The sequence below is a fragment of the Plectropomus leopardus genome, chromosome 2 (assembly GCF_026936395.1).
Source record: "Plectropomus leopardus strain MGB_pleo_1.0 chromosome 2, ASM2693639v1, whole genome shotgun sequence".
Taxonomy (NCBI): domain Eukaryota; kingdom Metazoa; phylum Chordata; class Actinopteri; order Perciformes; family Serranidae; genus Plectropomus; species Plectropomus leopardus.
In genome coordinates this window covers 9,375,566-9,393,586 of record NC_142177.1, presented here as the reverse complement: position 1 = coordinate 9,393,586, position 18,021 = coordinate 9,375,566, and the positions used below count along the sequence as shown (strand labels likewise).

Here is an 18,021-nt window from a genome sequence, read left to right as displayed (position 1 = left end):
GGCACAATGGCAATGCTCACATTTTTACCACCATGTTTGTTACATTGTTAGTTTTTTCAATGTTCTGTGTTTAAATGCTATGACATCAGTGTCTTGCACAAAGGCACACCAAAAAGTTCAAATAGTGTATGTTAAGTCACTATCTTTTGCCAAATGAGGTAACTGAGCCTATGGGCAACTGATGAAAGTACAGCAAAATTTGTATATCAGCAATATTATGAACTGGGTGTGGAGGGTGAGATTTGTGGGAAAAAATCTGTATTAAGTTACTGCTAATGCAAACCAAACAATTCCAACAGCTCCAGCTTCACATGAAAAGCATAAAATTGGAAAAACATGAGCTGACTTTTTATTAAAATAGTGACAGGAAAAGTTTTTCAGTGAGCTTAGTGCAGCCTCAATCGCTCATCAAAAATTGGTCTACAATACATATTACATTAAAAAAAGGAAATAACTGTGTTCCCTTTTAAATTTTTTCTTCTTCTCCTTTTTATTATATATTTTTTATTTTATTTTTGTTTTTGAAATCTCATCTTTTTCTACCACTAGCATGGGTATATACAGTCCACCAACAATATCTCATTTGAGATGAGCCCGTAGCTCTCACTGTTATTTTCTATCAGTTAATATGACACAGAATTTTTACAGTATGTGGTATTGTCGGCTTCTTTTTCTGATTTCATCACATTTGTAACTTTTCTCTATTCCTCTGTGACTGGTGTGCCTGGGTTTACACTGGACTACTATCTAGATTAATATGGACTTTATTTAATTCTTGCTGACCTGCTGGTGCTGTCTCTGATGATCTCCTTCCCCTTCTTGGGTGTAATAAAAAAGTAACCCTTCATGTAAGATCTAACTATTGAGTTTTATTTTAAATATCCTCTGTGACCTGACAGTTCTCTCCTGTTTTTCTTTAAGTGTATCTTAAAAATCTTAAATATCTTTGGAAAAAAACCCTAAACCTAAAAAATAAAGTATAAAAAAGAAAACAAATGGTCTAAAAACCATAACAATGGTCATTTCTGACATTTTTTTGACAACTGATCAGTTTGCAATAAGGAACAATAAGGTACAGCTGCAGTGAGCTATTACATTAAGAGCCGCAGGTGACAGCTGCACACCTTAAACATGGTGAGGTAACTAACACCTGTCACTGTGCCCTGCTGTCTGCAGACTACAGCATAAAATCAGACCAAAGCTGCTTACAGAATGATGGACAAAGACCAATTATTGCCTGACTCCTCTATTCAAATGACAAGTGACTGAGATCTGTAGCATGACACCATGTATGTTACCATCAGTAACTACAGGCGTCACCAAATCAACCAGGACTGAAATCTCTGACATTGCACTCCATCCATGCAGAAAATACTGCAAAATGTTGCATTCCTCTGTGCTAAATGAATCTGTCAGGATGACACTACCTGGGTTTGTTTGTTGTGTGTATTGTGTTTCATGTCTCTCACCCTGTCGCCAGGTTTGAGGATTTGCTCGTTCTTTGCGCCCAGCTTGTTCAGGAGGGTGTACGCCAACTTCACACTGCGACTCCACAGTTTCCCTAACAGACAGAAGGTGGAGGACGGTCAGTAACATGTCTTACCACTGCCAAAAAGCTCTCATGTCACAGAGTACTTTCATCTCTTTATTATCTCAGTGAACTCCTGAACTCTTAACAGGAATATCTCTCAACTTGTATTTGTATGTTACTGCCACTGATCTCACTCTATAAAGGTTCTTCCAGTCTTTCATAGAATTAACAGACTAGAGTCTCACCATAAGTCAGCGTGTAGAGAGGTTTGCCGGTGATGTCAAGGGCAGTGAGGGCAGGGCTCTTCCCCTGAGTGGCCCCCCAACGGGCCAGCGCTGCCTGCAGAGCTGGGGGCCAGTTACTGACCACGCCCAAAGGCTCCCCTTTCACTGGGATGATCTGACGGCCCTCCGGCTTGGGTGTGTTGGGGTCCAGCTGGGGCACTGTGACAGAGACAACAGAATACTTTTGTGTGAACTATTTAACCCGTAAGTCTTCAAATCACAACAAACTGTACTAATGAGCATTGTAAACATCAATATTTTTTTATTTCAAATTGTCACTTGGATCTAAAGTCACCAAAAATTGGTTCAATGCTCTAATAAGGCACTCTTTGCACACTGTGTGCTTTATTATTGGTTGATAAGTTATTTAATAATGCTTTATAGATCAGTTATAAGCCATTAATAACACCATGTTTTGAAACATGCCTTAGACTGTTTTCTATTAATCTGGACTAAATTCCATTTATTAACAACTTATCAACATTTACGACTCAAATGTATCTATCAGTTACCTAACTACATTTATACTAGATTATTACTATAGGGAGAGGATAAACACTAGCCAAAGGGATTTTTTACAAGCTGGCAACCAAAAAGGTTGCTCTTGATTTTGGCTTATCATTGATCTATAAAGCATTGGTAAATTATTTATGTTACAGTTAATAATGCCATTAGTTACAATTAATAAATACTTGTTTACCGAATATGGTTTTCCCTTTTTTTTTTTTTTTACCTTAAACATAGAACAATGTCTTGACAAGCTATTCAAACTCTGAGTCTAAATACTGTCAATGATGTAGTACATTTTTGGTAAATTAAAAAAAACACCTTCTAAAGCACTTAAAGGTGCAATGTGTGAGATATGGCCAGAATTTTAGTTGAAAATATTAAAATAATGAAAAAGAAATTAGAAAAAGTAGAACTGCCCCAAGTACTTTTCACTACGGGTTAGGTGATTTGAGGGATATTTTGGCTATCTTGAATAAATCTTGGAGGGGCTCAATTTTTGTCATTTTATTATGCATGTTGAAGAAAAACAGCGTGTAAAGCCAGCGTAATTGCACATTCATTAATCAAACCTGAGGTAGTGATTGTTGAACAGTGAACAGACTAATCGAGACAATTTAGTGAGTTCCTTTTTGTTTCTGCTCAGTTTGAATGAAGTGTGTTATGCATCGAGTTAACAAGGCAATAAGGCTAGTCTCAGTTCAGTGAAAGAGAGAAACTTGAATTTAAAAGCTGCAAAGTTGGGTTTTTTCTATTAAGTAAAAAAAGGAGTAAGAACATTTCCTTACTTGAAATTCTGTGAGTTTATTTAGATTTTTTATTAGACTAAAAAGTTAAGAGAGCTTGTATTAGTTGGCTTGGCAGTATAGTGTGTTGCACACTCATCAGGATGGATTAGCAGTTTGATCCTCGGCACGTTGAAGTATCCTTGGGCAAGATACTGAACCCCAAATTGCGAGTGTGTGTGAATCTTTAAACTGCGTAGCTGGTAGCACGTTGTACAGTACAAAGTAGCCTTGGCCACAAGTGTGTGAATGTGTGTGTAAATGGGTGATTATGATATGTTGTGTAAAAGTGCTTTGAGCGGTCAAACTAGAAGTTAAGTCCATTTACTAAATGCTGCGCTCCATTAGTTTGGAGCATGCACATTGCATGCATTGTACCTTTAAGTAGAAATGTAAGGGGCCTGTTGGGAATACGGTGGTCTTGGTGTTTAACAAAGCAGCGTACCTTCTACGATCTCCTCTGAGTCGTCGGTGAAGAACTCGCTGAGTGGAGGCCTCTTGGGCCTCTTCAGGGTATTGAGCAGCTGCTGGATCTTAGTGGACACTCTGCTGTTTACAGGAACTCCTACAAGGTAGAGGGAGGTGGAGAGGGGCAGTGGCACGACAAACACAGTCACGCACACACAGTGGCTCAAACACCCGGTGACAAAACACTCTGTCTGACCTTCTCACCATCTCACAGTCTGCTGCTCTTTATCCCAGAACACAATAGACTGTATTATTTAGTAGACTGAATTGATGATAACATCTTTAATATCTTTTTGGGAATGAAAAGCAGCAAATGTAGGTGGCAAAAACATGAGGAAAACACAGTGAGAACTGGGGTAAAGCTTGTTTGGTTTGGGATCACACGTGAGGATTCATTCTGTGCATGGATGTTTCTGTGGAATTGATTTTTTTTTTTTAACCATTCAGTAAAAACAGGAGGGAGAGTAAGGGTACAACACAGAAGGCTACGGACATTATACATTTAAAAGTTTCCTTACTCTGGATATTACCTCTCGCTATCAGCCAGTCAAAATAAACATGTGACAGGGCGGACAGAGATCAAGAAGAAAAGAAAGCAGTAAAGTCTGATTAATGACGATATCATGGTAAGAGATCAACATTTATTTGGAAGAGAGAAGAGATTTGTGGGTGAAATCAGATACAAGCCCCTGCAAAGACACACAGACAGATATTAGGTGTCATGTGGTGTAGTCATTACCGTCCGCAGTCTCCATCATGCTCGAGCGGCTCTGCCCTCGGCTCATCCCTCGGACCACGGCGTTGGGCAGGTCGACCCGCGGGCCTCTGGATGGAGGGGCCACAGCTGTCACATCTGGAGGGGGGGCGCTGTTCTCTGAGGGGGCTGCAGGTGAAGCAAAGACATCCTAAAGTTTCAGCTTGCTTTGTAATTACAATACAATAATTACGCAAAATTATTGCTGCTACGCCAGAAAAAAAATCATAAAACAGTATCTTGTTACAAGATATGTTCTTGTTCAAAGAAGAAACTTCTCATGTTACATTGTGATAAGTTAACATATTGTTATAATGCAAAACTCATGTTAAATTAAGGAAAAGGTGTTGGAGATTGGCTAAATTGAGGAATATCTCATCCACGGGACTCGATAAAGTTCTGCTTCTTGCTTTGGTTGAATGAAATAAAGCAAGATTTTGCTGTTAATGAGCATGCTGGATCATATTGTGATATGTATGCATACTGTAGGCCTACACTAAGAAGGATTTCAATGATTCTCTTAAAATCAGCTGGAAGAGGCACGTGTAGAAACAACTGTTCCTGAACAATGCTTAAATTAGCTTCTGATTTGCAGCTTCTGATTCATCAGTTAAGGGGAGAGTTAAGGGAAATGTGACATACACTGCTAAGCAAACAATCCTCTGCTTTTTGCATCTTTTCATGTAGTAAAAGCATGTAAAACATTTAAGGTAAAGCCTTGACACAGTCTGAAACCCACTTTCACATATGTAAATATTTTATTCTATTTGTGAAAATGCAGAAAAAAGGGATAGTCCATTGGGCCAGGTCCAGATGAAAAAAACACTATACTTAGGCGGGTCAAAGGTCAAAGGTTATTTAAAACACTGTTTCAGATATGTGAAATCTTTAATCTATTTGTGAAAATGTGAAAAAAGATTTGACTGTTTTTTTCATGTGTTCTTCACAGCTGTTTTTATACGTTTCTCTCCCAGCTGATTTTAACAGCAAATCGTTAAAATCCTTCTCAGTAAAGGCCCACGGTATACACATACATATCATCCACTGCGCTCAATAACAGCAAAATCTTGCCATATTTCAACCAAAGCATGATGAGCTCATCTAGAAACAAGAAACCTTTCTTGTTCTAACAAGATACTGATTTTTATGATAATATATAATAGCAGAAATATGAAGATGTTTTTTTTTTTGAGATCTAAATCCTTTCGGTGGAACTGCTGCTACATCTGTTATCAATAATAACAGCAGTGGTGTCAGCGAATGTTTTAGTCATAAATCAGCTCACCAATGCGACTGTGAGCCAGCATGTCCATCACAGCTGCGGTATGAGCTGAGGGCTGAGGCTGAGGCTGATGCTGAGGCTGAGGCTGATGCTGATGCTGATGCTGATGCTGATGCTGATGCTGATGCTGGTACTGAGGCTGATACAGAGGTTGGTACTGCGGCTTGTACTGGGGCTGAGGCTGAGGCTTAGGCTGGCTCTGAGGCTGTGGTTTGGCCTCTCCATGGGACAAGGTGGAGGAGGCCGAGGAGGAGGTGGAGGATCCTTGGACGGTGCGGTTGATCCAAGAGTCTGGGCTCTGTAGGTTGGGATTGACCACAGGCGGAGCGGCGACCACCGATGACTGCCTGCGCACGGACGTCTCATCTTCAGAACCAGATGAAGAGTCTGAGAGCAAGAGAAAGCACAAAGTTTGAGTATCCAGCTTTGTGTTCTCTTTGGTAAAGGTAGATCAATCGGGACTTTGACGGACGACAACGGCTTTGAGAAATAAAATTTTAAAGCGTGGTTCTATCTCAAAGCTACCTGACATTGCAGCTCAACTGTTTATAACGGGGGGATGACTGGCTCACTGTACCCAGCAAAATGTTAAAGTGTCAGCATGTAATTATAAGTTTTCATCATATTTGACACTGTAATTTACTTTCATGAAATCAAGTCTGAATTGCTAGACCTGTACATGTCTTAGGAGTGATGCAAACTGCTCATATGATATCAAATTGACCTGTGGAGCAGTGGTTCCCAACTGGTCTAGCTGCAGGGTCCAGATTTTATCCTTAGTCATAAGTTCAAGGTCAACACATAAGACAGATTACTACATATTCAATTTTACTTCACAAAATGTAAACAACACATCACCTGAGAACACTGTGAAATAAAACATATTGCAAGAATAGAGTTCGATTACATAAAACTTTGTACTGTAAAAATTGTACTGCAACAAAAAAAAAATGCATATTATTGCGTCAAGATCAGTGACAGAAAATTGCTGCAAGTAAACAGCATGTTTATAGGCCAAATATTACCAAGAACAGGGCAATAATATAGTAGCTGAACAGAAGGAAACATCAAAATAAAAGCCCTTTGCCAGAAATTCCAAACTGGACATGTTTGAGAGTCACTTGGTGGCCCATTCAGAATGGACCCGCGACCCACTTTTGGACCGTGAACCACAAGTTGGAAACCACTGCCCAGAGCAAATGTCACAGGTCATGTAAGGAGACAAACTGCTGCCTAAAAGTTCAGAAGAAGAGAAGTAGACATTGTACGAGTTGAAGTGTTTTGCAGACGCCGTAGCGTCGCCTCTAACACCACTGCTAAAAGTCCCTCTATCACAGTGTCGGAGCAGGAGGAAAGTCCTTTTTCGTGTCCAAACCTGGTGGTGTGCGGGTTTCGATGGGAGACTGGACGTAAGTGGAGCGTCGTTTGGTAGGCATGGGGAGCGCCATCTTCTCCTCCTTGTGTTTAGCCAGGGCCGCTTGTACCGCCTCAGAATGGATATCTGCACAGACAGAAAACAACACACACTCTGAGTGAGGGATGGCAGCTGTGGATTCAAAGCAAAGAAACAATGAAGGAAACATTGAAAACAGCTTTTAAAACTGAGTCATCCGGAGCCAATGTGCCCACAACACAAGTCAAACTCTTGTTTTCCTGACTAAACCTTTTCCTTCTCTGTATATTCACTTATTCAGTGGCTTTAAAAAATGTATAATTTCCCTGACTGATGCTTGTGTGTTGTAATTGTTTTATTTTAATTGTGTTGTGAGTTAGGGCAGAGCGATGAATCATTTTATTTTTTTTATTTTTATTTCGGCTTCCAACAAATGTGAGAACAAGATAATCAAGATAATTACTGTGCTGCATTCATTTCACAATGATGTTCTTGTTTTATCTTGTGATATAAATCCAGCGCACCCCCTCTTCCCTTTACAGTGATGCGTTCAGTGTTGTCAAATTTAGATTTAGTGACCCTTTAGACCCCCTTAGCGACTTTATTATTATTATTATTATTATTATTATTATTATTGGTGACAATTTTAGTAACTTATTCAGACAATCAGGGAAAAGTAAGAAATATAGTCAAATCAATAATATTCTGATTTATTCCCATGCACCCTGCTATTTTAGTTATTCACAGTCCACGCCTCTTCTGCCAAAAGCACAGGGTCTCTCCCTCTCTTCATGTGCCATGTTAACACTCCTCTATATATTATATATTACTTATTTTAGATGTTCATCAATTTTTTTATGCTCATTTTTTCATTTTTTGTTTTTTCAATTACATTTAAAGTTCAAGAAAATCTTTTGTTAACAAAGAAATGCCTTTTTTAAAAGCTCAATAAAGGTTGCAGAGCTGAAACTGCTGTGTGCCAAACGTGGAGTAGAACTACAGTGGCCGACGCAAAAATGCGAATGACCTTATGTATAGTCAGTGTTTGGTTTGTCCATTCTGGGCTACTGTAGAAACAACATGGCAGATTCAGTGGAAGAGGACCCACTCCATATGTAGATATAAACAGCTCATTCTAAGGTAACAAAAACACAAAAGATTCCTGTAGAGGTGATTACAATATCATGAAAACATAGCTATGGATATTAAATAACAATTCTGCCAATCCACACAATAGACCTTTAAATAATCGCAATATCAATATTGACCAAAATAAATTTGATTATGATATTAGCCATAAACAGCCCTACTGTGAGTCCTCAGGTCAGCGTGTCCCAACCGCGGGGATCTACCATCCCATAAGCCTCGATGCCAAAATAAAGTGAGGACAAAAACCACGGCCTGCGAATTTAGTTTACATCCTGGTTCCTCAATCTAAAAGGATGGCAAAGAATCCTGCATCCCTACAAATATTCTGGAGGTTTAAAAAAGTTCCTGTTGTGTAAAATAGGGTAAAAAGATGCAGAGAATAGCTGGAATGATGCAATGATGTTGACTATTTGTGCAATTATTTTGTGATGTTGAAAAACATTGGATCCGTTTTATTTTGCCACAGAATAGGTGGTGAGAAAGAGGTGCCAGGTTCTGAGAAAAATAAATATCTGCTGAACAAAATTGTTTATCTTTGTTTAAAAACATATTCGAATGAAACAGTCTGAGAAGGGGAAATCACTGGTTATTCAGCTCCCAGTTTACGACACATTCAACCAGCGACCACTTGAAGAGACACATCATTTTGTTTTAAACGATCACAGGATCAATGTGTTTTAAACACCGCTTCACTTGTTTCCAGTTGTTTTTGACAGTTTTATTTCAGTGACGCGAACAGCTCATGAAACGCTCAGGAGAAATTCCTGAGAGGACGACTGTGTTTTCCCACTGAAACAGGAAACCACGACAAGAGGAGAGCAAAGCCCACACACTTGCCCACATGCAGTAATAAATGCAGAGATACTTTCACATGATGACACCCACAGGCACATTAAAAAAAAAAAAAAGGGCCACGTGAGCAGCCACACATTCAGACTGCGTAACAAAACATGTGCAACAAAAGCCCACTCAATGACAAATCACATCTATTAACTCAGGGGACAAACATCAACACATTTAAATAAATCATCGAGCACAGCTCATCACACGGCAGCAGCGGGGACCATAATTACATAACCGGCATTCTGCTGAACAGATTGCTCCGGGCTAAATCATCTTCTCTCATAATGTGCCATCGTCCACCCTCACACAGGGGCGTCAGGAGAGGCTGACTCCTTACACATGTCTGGGAGGATGAGGGCTGTCTCCGTGGTGATAAGCACGGTTGGGTGTGTGGAGGCCAGCGGTGTGTGTTACACGAGCGCCAATTAACAGTGAGATGGATGATCTGGTATTATCTTTTAAGTGCTGCGGTTTAGTATTACGCATTTAACTCAGTGGAATCATTTGCAGTGGTGGAATAAGGACATCTACTCAAGTACTGTAATTCAGTATGAATTCCAGGAACTTGTACTCTACTTGAGTATTTTTTTTCATGCTACTTTATACTTTTATTCCACTACATTTCAGAAAGACATACTGTACTTTTTTACCTCACTACATTTATCTGACAGCTTTAGTTACTTCACAAATTAAGATTCTTTGCATAAAAAAACATAGGAAGGGTTTATAAAACATGATGTTTTTTTTTTTTATAAATTAGCAAATGGTTTATGCAAGTACATCTGCAACGATTAGTTGATTAATACATCAATTTACAAAATATTACTTGCAACTATTTTTAGAAACATTTAATTCTTTCCTTTTTTTAATAACTGAGTTTGGAGGGGTGTTATTTTCATTTCAGTTTCATTTTGTTTATAATTATAATTTTTTGGGTGTTTTTTTTATTTTTTAAATTTTCTGAGGGGGGTGTGTTTTTAAGTTTGGAGTAAAACTAAATCATTTTGATTATTTGGATGTTTTTTTTCTTCATTTTATAACAACTTTGAGTTTCTGGAGTGTTTTTTTTCAATTTTTTTTATAATTTTGAGGTTTAAGTATTTTTGTATTCTTTTTTTTAATAATTTGGGGGATTGTTTTTTTTTTTTAATTTTGAGGTTTCTTTTGAGTGGGCTCTTTTTTTGTTGGGTTTTTTTTTTTGAGGATTTTTGCATTGCGTACTTTTACTTTTTGTACTAAAGAACATTTTCCTGATCATGCTTACTTAGCATTACTTAAGTACCATCTTCATAGCAGGACTTTTACTTGTACCAAGGTATTTTTGCAATGTGGTATAAGTACTTTTACTTTTATTAGTATAGGATCTGAATACTTCTTCCACCACTGATCATTTGCATATGTGTGTAACTGCAGAGGCAACCTCTAACCAGTCAATACTGTAAATGCAGTACTGACAGGTCGTAATTCAATTCCTGCTGCACTTTCTCTGCAGCCCATTAAATGATGAGCACTTTAATTTCTTCAGTGTCTCATTGCTGCAGTGTTTGGGCACTTCTTTTTCTCATTAGTTAACACTGTGTCTCTTTTAAATATTGTTATCGTCAAGCCATGCTAGCAGCATAGCTCTAGGGGGGCATTGCTTGACTGTCTGTCTGTCAGTCTGTCTAGGCCAAAATATCTCATCAACTTTTAGAATTGTGCCATGACATTTTGTACAAATATTTTATAGTTCCTAAAGGAAGAAATTTACAGATTTCTGTGGTCCCCTGACCCCTGGTAGTGTGTCTATGTTCCCTCACTCAAAATTATTTTCCGTCATCCCTGTTCCCTAAAACCTACATTTAACCAGTTCTATGTTCTCTAAACTGTATATTCCATGTATTCCACTGACCCTGTGTTACCTCAACCCTGTTTCTTTAGCCCTATGTTCCCTCAACCTTATGTTCTCTTGGCCCTATGTTTCCTCAACCCTTTTCTATCAAATCAGTGTTCCCTCAACCCTAAGTTCCTTCAGCCCTATGTTCTCTCAGTGTTATGTTCCCTCAACTCTGCCCAGCCCAATGTTCCATCAGTCTCATGTTCCTTTGGTCTAATGTTCCCTCAACCCTGTTGCCTCAAACCTATGTTCCCTCAATTCTATGATCCCTTAGCCACGATTCCTCTGCTTGAAGTTCCCTAAAACCTATGTCCCCTCATCCTAACATCCCCTCGACCCTATGTTTAACCAACCCTCTGTTCCCCTCAACCCTATGTTCCCTCAACACTGTGTTTAACCAACCACATGCTCCCTGAACCTTGTGTACCCTCACCCCTATGTTCCCGTAACCCTGTTACCTCAAATCTATGTTCCCTCAACACTGTGTTTAACCAACCACATGTTCCCTCCTCCCTATGTTCCCTCAATCCCGAGTTCCCTCATTCCTATGGTTCCTCAGATCAGCATGCCTGTAATAACATGGGCAACCCTAACCCAGTTATGAAAAGGCCGGCTCTGATGCTGAGGGAACATGGAGCAAACCCCAGAGCAGCCTGACAGAGCTGCTAGCACGAGTCTTAGTGTTGTAGCCTGCTGGTTTATACAAGCTGGTGGTTTTAACTGCCAGCTGAACCTGGTTGTGCCCAAAATCATTCCCCATTGGCAAGCTAGTGCACTACTTTCTGCCATCTTATTTAGTGTCCAAAATACATATTGCAGGTTTAAAAGATAAACTAAAACAAACAGTCCTGAAAAATACACACTTCGACGAAAGCTTTAATGTTACGATTTCGTCAAAACTGTTTTAGAGAGGTGTTGCTTCAAGTGTATAATCATTTTGGAGGATGTAGTTTGTGGTTCTGTTGAACTGTATTATTGTTATGCCGATAGGCGTTAATTTGTGCACCCCATTTTTATCAGTTAGCTACAGCTAAATAATACACCTATCCCTAATAAAGTGTCTAATATCTAATAAAGTGAGTGTAAATCTACTGAAAATGTACAGTTTGTGATATATAAAAAGCACCCTCCTGCAAAAGAACAAATTTGTAATTCATGACATATGTCAAATACTACAATGAAATCCATCGCCTTTGATAGAAGTGAAAAATGCAGCTACGCAGCTGTGGTTCAGGAGGTAAAGCTGCACGGATTTGGTCCATTTACAACAGCTTTAAGAGATGCAGCAAAAATGATGATTCTTCATATTGCTGTTGTAAGGCACAAACCTTGTATCTCCACATTTCACTATTTCCATTTTTTTTCATAAATTAATTCTACTAGTCCCCCTCTACGTCTATCAGTGGGTTTTACCATTTCTCAACCAATGAAATGTATTTTTAAAAAAAGCTTGTCTAAACCTCCTATCTCCATTGGATCCTTTTAAAAACACAGCATTTTTTTAAGTTCTTGAAAAATAGCAGTTTTGGAGAAAGGAGGTTTGCGCCTGACAGCAGCAATGTGTGTGTGAAATCTAACTTTGCGACTCACCACAGAGTAAAGTATTGATCGCATCAGGAGAAATGAATGAGTGAGGGACTTCAGACACTTCACTGACAACAACAGGCCGCCCTGCTCCCTTTCAAAGCAGCGCAGTGCAAATGTATCAGAGCACTTTCACTGCACTTGAAACAGCACTACATTGTGAACAGAGTAAAATGGATGCCTCATTATACAGCAAAAGATTCATCATCCCTCCCATCCTCGGTCTATGTTTTTCTCCTCCGGGCCGTTTCTTTCAACCCATCAGTCCTGCAAAACTTTGAGTCAACATTGCACTTTCAAAGCCCAAAACAAAGCTGCACTACTTTCCCACAGTCCATTTAATTTACACTCATTCCTCTTCTTGATATATTGTGGCTCTATTTTCCAGCTCTAATCCTCTCTGTCGATCCTCCTCTCCTTCTGAATCCTTCAATAAGATAAAAAAAAATTCTGTTGCTGGTCAGATTTTCTACGAAGCATCCACCAAATTCCAGCCTAAAAGACTTTAGATTAGTCAGTATTTAGCACACTGGAGTGTGCGGGTATTTCACACGAGAGGCAGAATTGTTGAGCAGGAGGAGAGACTTAAGAAAAAAACAGCAGGGTAGAGGCCGCTCTGGAGGGAGGATGCTTTTACAGTCTGAACAGACATGCTAAACATCCTCTACTCTAGTGCCCTGTTTTTCCTTTATCCTCGTCTGAGTCAGGTTTTCCCCTCCAGATCAGTATCCCCCCTGTTCTCCTCACAGACTCCTCACACATAGCCAGGCAGTGACATCACTCTGCTTTCACAGACTGGGGGTCCTCACTAAGGGGCTTCCCAGCTGCAGGGCGGCACTGGCGTCTCTCTCTCTCTCTCTCTCTCTCTCTCTCTCTCACACACACACACACACACACACACACAAACACTTCTTTAATTGGTCCCTTTGAAACAGCCCACAGTCTGAGCTTCAAAACAGGCTGGCTCAACAAGTGAAGCGGATGTAGGCTATTTTGAAATTTCAGAGTTATCTGAGGAAACTGTGTATGTCCTCAGAGCATCTGGGGTCTTTCACTTTATGTGGGAAATAGTGAAGTTGAATGTATTTTTTTTTTTATGTCCTTACCTGATCTGTAGCGGTCATCCCTGGTTCCTCCATTGCGATGTGTTCTGCGGGAGCGACGTTCACGGTAACGGGATGAGCTGGAGGGGGGATGGGCATGGCTGGAGGATGAACTGGGAGCAGGCTGCACATCATTCTGACGGGGCGGCTCTACTGTCAAATAAACACAACAAACTTATTATTTAATTGTGTTATTAACGCACGAGAATTTATCTTATTGTCTTGCTTCTCCTATTGTGTCGTCTAAGTTGCTGCCTTAAAGGTAAACTAACTATGGTATTTTTTAACATTGACCCAATTTTCTCATGTTTTTATATCTAAATGACTGATGTTGACATTTTTTTAAGCCAGTCTATTATAAAGCAAGAGCGCTGCAGTTGACAGCCACAAAACGAGTTGCAATGTAACCACTCGGGCAACAGTGCACCGTCAATATGTGTCCACTAAAAGAGCTTGTTTTTGGGTTCAGATTGTTATTTCAAGTATCTGACAGAGAATTAATTATTGTTATTGTCTTCATGCAACAACTCAACTCTTGTGATACTTTAGAACAAGACTTCTCTTTGAGCAAAACTTGGTTAGACACAATAACAAACAAAGCAGATCAAGTGAAAGTCAAAGGAAAACCTTTTTCGTCTCTGTAGGCATCATTTCCATAATATTTGCAAATATAAATCTGAACCTGTCTGTGCCAAAAATTGGCACACTTAATGGATGTACACTGACAGTGCACAATTGCTCCAAACAATCTCATTGCAGCCTGTATTACTGCTGCAGGCTGCTGTCTCTCAATGCTGGAACAATTCCGTCAACTGTACTTACCTTTTAAGAGATAAGAGCTAAGATTCATCATTTTGCCTCTCAGAAGCAAAATGATGGATAGACTGTTCACAGACAAAGTGATGGAATTTCCTGGTTGCTAAAAGAGAGGAAAACATCTGCATACTTCGTGCAATTTTCAGGAGAAAAATAACATACCTTTACAGGATATCTAATACAGTACAGGGAAGTGGATAATGTTTTGATATGAATTATAATGAACTACATTTAATTAATTTAATTTAGGCTGTGCTGCACATTTTAATAATTGTCTTTCTACAGTCCCTGTCCTCATGATTAATACTATTATTATTATTATTATTATTATTATTATCATTGTAGTTTTGTATATGCTCTCTTTTCTTTGTCTTTCCTCTACATATTTCAAGGATATACTATCATATTAACACACCGCAGGTCTGCATAGAAGATCAGGTCAATGCTGAGAGTGATGCAGGGGTTATAAACTTCACTTTTAATTTTTATCTGTCACAAGAAAACTGTCTCACTCAGTCTACTCGATCAGCTTGATGAGCAACAGGAAACTATTTATATCCATTTGCCACGAGCTAACTGGTTTACCAACCAACTAACCAACATGTTCTTAGAGTAGCGACGGAGCCTCCAGCAATCTAAAACATTTTGCATGCAGCTAACAATTTATCATAATGTGTGCTCCACCATCAGTGGGACGAAGGGAGATTAGCCAAGACAAGATACCACTGAGAGGCAACAGTGAGCTTTTTAAGGTCGTAATGTACATTTTCTGCAATCTATATCTATACTACATACCTGCATCTATTCTGCGATGCAGTTACATATTCAACATTTAGTGAGCGTGAGACCCGGGTTGAAATAATTGGTTCTAAAACAGAAGCATGTAAATTAAAAAAAAAAAAATTAAAAAAGAAATGTAGAGGACAATTTCCATGAAAATAAGCATGACAAGACATGTTGTTTTCTTTTGGGGTAATAACCAGAGAAGCCAGTTAAAGAGACATACAGTAGGTGATACACAGTTACTAGTCACAGTTATGCTTTCCCAGGAAAAAGAGGTTTGTACCTGGAGTATGGATGATGTAGGGAGCCAGGAGTTTGGTCCGTTTTTTCTCGTAGCCCTTCTGTGTGATGTCACCTGTAAAAGATCACAATAGAAGAAGAATGTCATGATGAGACCAAGTCAGATCAGCTTATATTGATCAAATAGGAATAAACTTCAGTTAATTCACATTGTCAACAGCACTAACATTCAACATCACAGTGACTGTCTGTTTCCATTCTGCGCTACATATATTCTTGACAAAATGTGTCATTTTAGGAGTAAAAATGACTCTAAAACATTATCCGATTGCTTGGCAAGGGCCAAGTGACATCAGTTTCATAGTTTGATAAGTGAACACTTCTGGATCAATCTATGTTCTACCTGTGCACCTGTGAGACACACAGACGGGTAAAATAAAAACAAAACTTTATAAAGGAGGAGATGAAAACACAGATGGATGCACTCGGTTGTTACAGTAATCTCCAGAGATGGCTGAGGGCCTGAAAGATATGGCTCATTTCCAGCCTCAAGTACGACACTAAGGGAAAAACAAAACAGGACTAAATTTGGAAACGTACGGAAGCGTGGGCGAGAGATGGGATGATTCAGAGACGCAGTGAAAGAAAACAGAGCTGAGGATGAGAGAGGTGGGAGGCACAGAGATAAAACGAGACCAAGAGGTGAGTGACGGTGCATCCAGAGGACAGAAGAGGAGGAATGTCCCATCAGAAAAGTGGTAGAGGAGCAAAATGTCCCTCCCATCCTCCCTGCTGACAGCCCATCTGCATCTTCCTCCACCCCACCAGACACAACACAGGCCAACTGAGCCTCTCCGCAGGCCCTGAAGCAAAGCAGCTACTCTGCCAAACTCCTCTGTGGGCAAAGCTGTCAGATTTTCAGACATATACTAAAAATCCATCTGAAGAGCCTGCACTCACTTTTGTCCAAACTGAGCTGAGCATTGATGATTCATTCAGTGTGTCCGCCAGTGGCTGCCCTGACCACCCTCAAACCGCCTCTTCGTCATGAAGACTGACTTAATAACACAGTGGCTTGAGCCTTGTTCACACAAAGTTCCCGGGAAATTACTGGGACAACCTTTCAGGCGCTGCTAGTGATTTTCACTATCCACGCAGGCACTACATTCAGGACATTTTTGTCTTTTTGTCTTACGTCATGTACGTGGCCGAAGACGTCTCTTATTATTTTTAAGAACACGGCTGACGAGAAGCTGTTTCTGTGTGGTGCTGATGTTCTTGGAATGTATTAAATACTGAACAAGTTTGTAGCTCAGTTGGCGCCCCGTATGCAGAGGCTACGTCCTTGCCACAGCGGCTGCGGGTTCGATTCAAGCTTCAGCCATCTGCTGCGTGTCATCCTCTCTCTCTTCCCCTTTCATGCTTAAGCTGTCCTATCAAATATAGCTTAGAAAACTTAGAAAAAAAAAAAAATGTTTGCAAGACACGCAACTAAACCTTGAAAGCACTGGCATAAAGTAGAGATAACCCTGACCTTTGAACACTTAGATCTAATCAGTTCATTGCTGACTCTAAGTGGACGTTTGTGCCAAAATTGAAGAAATGTCCTCAAAGCGTTCTTGAGATATTACGTTAACGAGAATGGACGGACGTACAGATGGACAGACAGACATATGTACAAGGAAGTATGGACAGACAGCGTGACGACCCAAAACAAAAAGCTTCCAGCCACGGCTATCACCGTCGCGGAGGCATATAAAGTCACAGATTCAAATACATCATCAGCAGAGTCTTGTGACTGGTTCTTTTGCTCCACATGAAAGCAATTTTGTCACATAGACATAACCCTTTATGTGCTTGACCCCATTCATTTACAACACAGCCGTACCAGCATCTTTGTTGAAATGTTACAAGGAAAATGGTACAGATAACCCTGCATATTGATTCCCCTCTCCCATTCGTTCATGACCCCATGCAAGAAATGTTTCATTTTAGGGACAGACTGCACATGTGAAAGTGGCTGGTTACAGTAAGAAAGTCCCGTTTAAAAAGTCAAAACAGAAAACTCAATAAACACTGTGTGTGAGCAATAACCCTGGGTTGTTTCTAGTCTATGTGACATTAGCTGGTCTGACAGGTGATCCCATTTTGTGACCAGCAGCGACTCCTCTGCAGTTGTAATATCTCCTGGAGCTCTGACAGTTAATCCCTGATTAAAAAATTAGGCTGCTGAGACGCACAGTGATGAAAGGTTGAAGCTGTCTGACACTGATGTCGACTGTTCCCAGCTACACCACAGAGGACAATAGAGCCTGGATCATGACATACAGAGTGCCATCATACAGAGAAAATACAAAAAGATTTAAAATTTCAAAGCAACTGAACAAACTGCAGAAGAAAATCTTGTGAATTTCCTGTGATATGATTGAAAGCTACAGAACAGCTACTAAATGATTCTTGTGATGAGACTGTGTTGACAGCTTTTTAGCCAGATGATCCTAACCACTTTATATGGAGATTAAACCAAGACAAATTTCCCCTGCGGGGACAATTAAGTGTATCGTATCGTATCTTATCGTATCGTATCGTATCGTATCGTATCGTATCGTATCGTATCGTATCG

At 39.8% G+C, this 18,021-nt stretch overlaps 1 protein-coding gene across 5 annotated transcripts in view; it reads right to left on the bottom strand.

Moving 5' to 3' along the window:
- Positions 1-18,021, bottom strand: part of dip2bb (DIP2 acetate--CoA ligase B (putative)b) — a 59,319-nt gene that overhangs the window by 22,994 nt on the left and 18,304 nt on the right. For 2 of the 5 annotated variants that reach the window (XM_042499725.2, XM_088084120.1), the window contains exons 2-10: positions 15,442-15,513; positions 13,563-13,712; positions 6,987-7,112; positions 5,615-5,998; positions 4,315-4,458; positions 4,094-4,111; positions 3,553-3,672; positions 1,777-1,974; positions 1,470-1,561 (exon numbers count right to left, since the gene is read on the bottom strand). In XM_042499725.2, the coding sequence (XP_042355659.2) occupies positions 1,470-1,561; positions 1,777-1,974; positions 3,553-3,672; positions 4,094-4,111; positions 4,315-4,458; positions 5,615-5,998; positions 6,987-7,112; positions 13,563-13,712; positions 15,442-15,513 (1,304 nt within the window). The remainder of the gene's footprint in view (positions 1-1,469; positions 1,562-1,776; positions 1,975-3,552; positions 3,673-4,093; positions 4,112-4,314; positions 4,459-5,614; positions 5,999-6,986; positions 7,113-13,562; positions 13,713-15,441; positions 15,514-18,021) is intronic. The other 3 variants (XM_088084118.1, XM_042499732.2, XM_088084116.1) reach the window with 2 other exon arrangements.